Source organism: Ostrea edulis, chromosome 7 (assembly GCF_947568905.1).
Source record: "Ostrea edulis chromosome 7, xbOstEdul1.1, whole genome shotgun sequence".
Lineage (NCBI taxonomy): Eukaryota > Metazoa > Mollusca > Bivalvia > Ostreida > Ostreidae > Ostrea > Ostrea edulis.
Window position 1 is genome coordinate 81,995,488 of NC_079170.1, and position 7,338 is coordinate 82,002,825.

Sequence of the window (7,338 nt, forward strand, 5' to 3'; positions counted from 1 at the left end):
AGACTTTATCCGTCTCCGCGTGCTTTGAAGTCTGCATCAGTGTGGCTTTGAATTCTCCCAACTCCACGCTGAACTCTTGTCCTTGGACTGCGCTTGCTTTCAAAGAAGGAATGTCCACATCAGTCTCTATAACGATGTCCCTGTATTCCTTCAGATTGGATTTATGGTTGTTTATCTCCGACGTTTTAATGGACTTCAGGATTTTCTTATTTTCTTCAAGTTGGGTTTCCAGTTGTAAAATCACGTCCCTGAGCGAGGCATGACGAGTTGTTAAGGTATCTATATGATTTTCTTTCGTTGATTGTAACCTTGAACCCATGGTATCAAATATGACATTCACTTCTTGGTGCCATAAATTTCTTTTCTTCTCAATTTCATTCTCCAAAAAGCCATATCTAGCATTTGCTTTTGTGATTTTACTTTTCATATCAGCCTCGCATTTTGTATACTTCGGAATCAAAACAGTTTTAATCTCATCATTGTCTTTTCGTAATTCTTTTTTCCTGCTGTCGATAACTTTTGAAACTTCAACCGCATCATGACCTTTATGAGGACCAAGGACACATTTCATGCAGACCGGGACATCACACTGCCGGCAGTGGGCTTCGCATCTTTGGTCAGGATGAAGTTTGCACTCGGCGTAGACGAGCTGTATCTTTCTGTTCGTGAAGGAGACGATGTCATGGGCCAGCCGCTTGTGAGCGTCCACGTGTTTACTAACACAGTCCACACACAGACTGAGTTGACAGTTATTACAGAACTGCTGGGTGGGGTTATCACAAAGGTCACATGTGATGACATGCTGTGCCCAGGAGGTGGGTGTTGCCATTTCCTTTGTTAATTTTATGGTGGAGCTGAAGAATAAGGGGGAAAGAATTGCAAATAAAATGCGATGCTTGATTTTTGTCCAGTTCACATTTAAAGTCAAGTTTTATTTGATAATGAATGTGCTTCAAGAGGTAAACTGAACGAAGGCGACGCGAATGGTTCTATACATGCATAACGTAACCAAATGAAAATGCTCACAACAAATTTAGTACTACACAGATTTACAATTAGTGATTTATCCCGATGTGTGACAGAGCATCATTACTATTGGATATTTTCAGTAACGTACTGACTGAATTAATATTTTCTTTGATATTACTACATGTAACACGGTACACTCTAGTTTGTTACACCTGTATAATTGAGTGTAAAACAAACCAATGCATAATACCAAGTCGCATATCTACACACGTGTATACGTATATATCACTTTTCATAGTCAGATTTATGGAGGGACCCGGGTCCTTCTTATTACACCTAATTTCCAGTTAATCTTACAGTATAAAATTTCGCAAAATTCTTAGGTTTTCGGCATCCCAGTACATGTATAATAATTCCAAATTGTTTCTCATTCATTTTCCTTTTTCCATTCCTTAATTTATTATAGACTTGTTTGTCAACAAAATGTAAGACACGACAATCCATTCCATACCCTTCTGGATCTGCTAGAGATACTGCTAATGAATGTGTGGTACCTACTCGTGTATAGAAAATTTAAGTGTTTGCCCATTGGTCAACTTAATGGGCATTAGGTGCCTGCCTGTGTAGTGCAGAGGTGGCACTCTCGCTTCTCACCGCTGCGATCCGAGGTTCTGCGTGAGGGAGTATGGTGGGTGGTAGTTTGTGAGGGGGTATGGTGGTCGGCAGTGTTGGTGTGTGAGGGGTATGGTGGTCGGCAGTGGTAGTGTGTGAGGGGGTATGGTGGTCGACAGTGGTTGTGTGTGAGGGGGTATGGTGGTCGGCAATGGTTGTGTGTGAGGAGGAATGGTGGTCGACAGTGTTTGTGTGTGAGGGGGTAAGGTGGTCGGCAGTGGTTTTATGTGAGGGAGTATGGTGGTCGGCAGTGGCTGTGTGTGAAGGGGGTATGGTGATCGGCAGTGGTTGTGTGTGAGTGGGTATGGTGGTCGGCAGTGGTTGTGTGTGAGGGGTTATGGTGGTCATCCGCTTAGAACGTATGTTTCTTAAATAAAGAAAATATGCATATATAAAAAATAAACAAGTGAAAGAAGAAAAAAAATTAGTAGAAGAAATTAAGATTTTAGAACAAAATAGTTCTGAACACAATATAGAGGAACTAAATGAAAAACAACAAAACCTGGAAAAACTCAGAAACCATAGACTTCAAGGAATATATGTAGGAAGCAGAGCAAAATGGACAGAAGGAGGAGAAAAACCAACACATTATTTTTGTAGTTTAGAATCAAGAAATTTTACTAGTAAGATAATTCCCAAACTTATAAAAGATAGTGGGGAGATAATTCAAGACCAGTTTGAAATATTGGATGAAACAAAGCAATTTTATGACAATTTATATTCAATACCTAACCAGGAAATAAACATAGTTGACTTAAATTCGGAATTAAAGTATGAGGATATTCCCAAGTTATCCAGAGAGGAATCTATGCTTTTAGAAGGTAAAATTACATTGAAGGAGGCTTCTACAACACTAAGTAAAATGAAAGCAAATAAATCACCAGGCTCTGATGGGTTCTCAGCTGAGTTTTGTAAGGTTTTTTGGAAATACCTTGGTACATTTGTTGTAAGGTCTATCAACTATGCATATGAAAATGGCACTCTGTCAATAACACAGAGACATGGAATTATTACACTTTTACCTAAAGGAGACAAACCAAGACACTATCTTAAAAACTGGCGTCCAATTACACTTCTGAACACTATATATAAAATAGCTTCTGGTACCATTGCAAATAGATTAAAGATTTACTTGGATAAACTTATCAATCCTGATCAAACTGGCTTCATTTCTAATAGGTATATAGGAGAAACTATTCGACTAATTTATGATATTATGCAGTATACTGAAGAAGAAGAAATCCCAGGTCTTTTACTACTTATTGACTTTGAGAAAGCCTTTGATACCCTCTCATGGAATTTTATACAAAAGACCTTAACTTATTTTAAGTTTGGACCTGATATTCATGAATGGGTGAAATTATTCTATCATAACATCATATCTACTATTAACCAAGGTGGCAATCTCTCGGCATCTTTCAACATTCAAAGAGGATGTAGACAAGGTGATCCTTTATCACCTTATATTTTTCTTCTTTGCGCAGAAATTTTAGCTATACAAATAAGAGAAAATAAAAGTATTAAAGGTATAACTATAAATAACAATGAAAAGAAAATTTCACAACTAGCCGATGATACATCAATTATACTTGATGGTAGCAAGGAATCTCTTCTAGAAACAATAAAAGTATTGCGACACTTCTCTGAAATGTCAGGACTAAAAGTTAATTTTTCAAAAACCAATACAGTATGGATTGGATCAAAAAAATATAGTCAGGATACCCTTTCTAAAGACTTTCATCTGAATTGGGGGACTTGTAAGTTTACTCTACTTGGAATTAATTTTGATGTAGAATTACAGAACATGTCAAAACTAAATTATCAGCCAAAGCTAAGCAGAATAAAATCAATCTTAAATCAATGGGAGAAAAGACATTTGACACCAATAGGAAAAATTACTGTTATCAAAACTCTGGTCTTGCCTCTATTAAATCATATTTTTATGGCAATTCCAAATCCTGATGACAGCTATTGTAAAGAATTAGATAAACTATTCTTTTCTTTCTTGTGGAGCCATTCTCAACATAGAATTAAAAAAGAGGTAATCATAAAGCAATATGAGGATGGTGGGTTAAAAATGATCAATGTAAAGGCTTTTATAGCCTCTTTAAAATTGTTTTGGATGAGACAACTCCTTTTTTCAGATAGGGGTTTACATAATTTTATACCAAATTTAGATCTTAATAAAGTTACTACATGTGGAATAGAATACATAAAAAACATTAAGACATCGCTGAAAAACAAATTTTGGGTTGATGTATTTGATTCTTGGATTGAGCTACAGCTTAAACAAAATCCATTTACAGTAACAGTAGATACTCCAATATTTTACAATTCTAACTTTCTTGTGGGTGGGAAAGCATTTCTTAATAAATCCATGTTTCTCAATAATATTAAATACCTTAATGACCTTATTGATGAAGAGGGTTTGTTCCTGACTTATGAATCTTTCTGTAACATTTATCCAAAAGTAAAAATAATTTTTTAAAGAATATATGAGTGTCATAAATGCTATTAAAGCATGGATGAAAAAAGTCAAGTTTGATAAAAAATTAATTAAATTAACAAACCCTCTGATTATGTCGAATATATACACTCTTCTACGATGCAAAAAATCAAGACAATTTTATACTCTTCTCAATCAAAACTGCACAGAACCTACTGGTAAAAGAAAGTGGAATGAAATATTTGAATTAAATGACACAGAATGGAAAATGATCTTCAGACTGCCCTTTAAAGTTACAAGTAATTGTAAACTGCAGTGGTTTCAATACAGAATTCTGAACAAAATTTTAGCTTCAAACTCATACTTATTCAAAATCAAAATTAGAGATGATAAGAATTGTACATTCTGTCAGATAGAAGAAGAAACAATTGAACATTTATTTTGGGAATGTGATAGTGTTCAGCATTTCTTAAGAGAATTTGAAGTTTGTTTTGAACATAAGACCAATCTTCAAATATCAATAACAAAAAATAATTTTATTTTTGGATTTTTGGATGAAAAGAAAACTATACAAAATAATCTTGTTCTTTGGCTGAAATATTATATCTATACTATGAGGTGTAAAGGGAAGACACTGAATGTAAATGTTGTGATATCGCTAATGAACACATTTTATGAAACTCAAAGACATATTGCATATAAAAATGGTGAAAAAGATTTGTTTGACACCTGCTGGAACCGCTGGAATCAATTATTTCATTGAGTGTTTGTTTGCTGTTGTTGTTTATTTTTTTGTTTTTTGTTTGAAAATTATCTTTTTTATAAATTTCAATATATATGTACCCTTTTAAAATATATTAAATAATGACTGAACTCATCTCTCTCTCTCTCTCTCTCTCAGAAAATAATATATACATATACCTCTGATAGTTCTTATAAACATTTTGTACAAGTTTCTTTGCAGAATGTATGTATATATATACTGTGTGTATGTTTAAAAAAAAAATAAAAAAAAAATAAATATTTTACTTCATTATTTTTAAGTTTTAACTCTGACTAGTAAAACTGGCCATGTGTTAATTCTTGATTGGACTTGCAAACCTGGATAATTTAGGATCATTTCTGATTCTTCTGAAAGCTTGCGTAGAAATTTTGTCTCTCGTTGAACTTGGTGGTACATAATGAATCGATTTTCTCTCGGGTGGACATTATCTGCCTCACGGGCCTACTCTATTTTCCCTATCACATTTTCATAAAATTTTAGTAAAAAGAAAAATGGGAGAAAGACAAAATATGACAACCTGATACGAGGGTAAACTGTTAACTCCTGTTCGTCACCTACCTATTCATGGATGTCCTGTATTAAATATAGCGTGGAAATTAGGTCAAACCTTTTAACAGCGGTAAACAAAGTTGGGTACATGTAGATCTATTTTTACACTCATAATATCGCTACTATAATTAATCAGTTTGCAAGCTGCATCAGTAACAACTTCCATTATGCAGATAATGATATGATTAACATCCTCATACTTATAACCCGTGTATGGTATACACCATTATCTGATTACGATGTATATATATATAGTACATATACCAGTCAAACATTGACAAGGCTATGTACATTGGGCGGGGAGATGATGGAGAACGAAAGGCTATATGCAGGAATAGTTTACCTCGTCAAGCCATCATCACGTGGTCCTCCATTTTCGTTACATAATCCTTACAACTTTCGATACACGTATACGTCTGCATTGAGGTGAGGTCCTATAATATGCACTCCATACACGAGGTTTTGATTGGTGGATATTTCGAGTAAATATATGGCATTGGCCTCAAGCACTTAATCGACTCTAGAGTATATTTTTTAAAACTCGTATTTACCAGAATTTAATTAAAAAGATTTAGTAAAATACAGCCATGTTAATCCGTGTGTTTGCTTCTCTATGAAAGCAGATCATTCATCAATATAAAAGAATCAGATATCTTTCTTTTTCGATTCACGATTTCTATGTAAAATGAATATCAGTGTACGATTGTTTGGTTTTTAGGAGTTTTCACAGGAACGTCTGAAGGTGAAATTATATCTGGGATAGCTATACTTTAAATCGAAGAGGTCATATACATGTCTTATGATATATCTTCAGCTGTATAGATTTGCGCTGTATAACCTAGCATCAGCTCACAGGCACTTGTTTCTGTAAATGACTTATGACCTCTGTATACTAATAACAACACAAGGTACCTAGCTTCAAATGACACAGAATGGCACCCCCTGAGAATGTCGGCCTTTTGAGCTTCCAGGGAATATGCTATGTAAATGTATTTACTACTGCTGTATTGTATAATCATTCAACTTAAAAACCATGTATGACATGACTGCATTCGTTGCCTCTTATCGCCGAAAACTGCGACAAAAAATGGATTTTCCGTTTTATACCACGAAGTGCTATGTACTGATACCGCACAGAATGAAAATTGTATATTCGTTGTGTTGAAAAATAAAGTCTCATTGTTTTATTATCACAATAAATTGATACGATGTTTCTTACCAAAAAATCTTGAACATATTGCTTTGTTAACAAAATAAAAAAAATTGAATTGAAGACGCTGGTACGCTATTTTTAGTTACTCAAAAAAAACCAAAGCTGTTCGTACGTTTCGGGATTTTACATGTCATCAGAAGATAAAAGCTAATAAGACTTCCCGAGTGGAGATTTAAAAATATTTTCGTGTCGGAATCATGTCTGATGAAGATAATAATGAAATTATGACTTACTGTAAATACAACTTCGTTAACTATTAACTAGTATGAGAAATATTTCTGCCAATTGCATGTTTCATGCAGATCTATGGAAAGTCAGAGAAAATACAGATAAAAGATTATTTGGAAGTATGCAAAATAGAGCAAGGAAAGTTTTTTTTTAGTGATGTGTTATTGACTTTGTGGTATGTATTGATGTGGCAAGTACCTGTTGTTACATTGAAGTTTTATTAAACCCACCATAAGTACCAAGAACGCTGCAGGCACATATCAATGTTTTTCGGAGGCCACTGGCCAACCCTTAACATTAACTGTTATTTTCATGCATGCAAATGAAGATATATTGCGAGAATGGCCCCTCCACTATTTTTGATAGTACTATGTAGTAGTGAATGAGAAGATATTAATGCATGTAAGCTTGAAAGTTATGAATTGAAGCCCTGGAGCAAAGAATACACCCCCCCCTCCCAGCCTGAGGGGAAAAAAT

The 7,338-nt window shown here is 34.5% G+C and overlaps 1 protein-coding gene across 2 annotated transcripts in view; it reads right to left on the minus strand.

The window, feature by feature from the left end:
- LOC125654735 (protein lin-41-like) overlaps positions 1-5,903 on the minus strand; it is a 10,036-nt gene extending 4,133 nt beyond the window's left edge. The window contains exons 1-2 of one of the 2 annotated variants that reach the window (XM_048884775.2): positions 5,764-5,903; positions 1-854 (exon numbers count right to left, since the gene is read on the minus strand). The exon at positions 1-854 is cut by the window's left edge and continues 1,743 nt beyond it. In XM_048884775.2, the coding sequence (XP_048740732.2) occupies positions 1-829 (829 nt within the window). In that variant the 5' untranslated portion in view covers positions 830-854; positions 5,764-5,903. The remainder of the gene's footprint in view (positions 855-5,763) is intronic. The other variant, XR_007362450.2, reaches the window with a different exon arrangement.
- Positions 5,904-7,338: the final 1,435 nt, after the last annotated feature.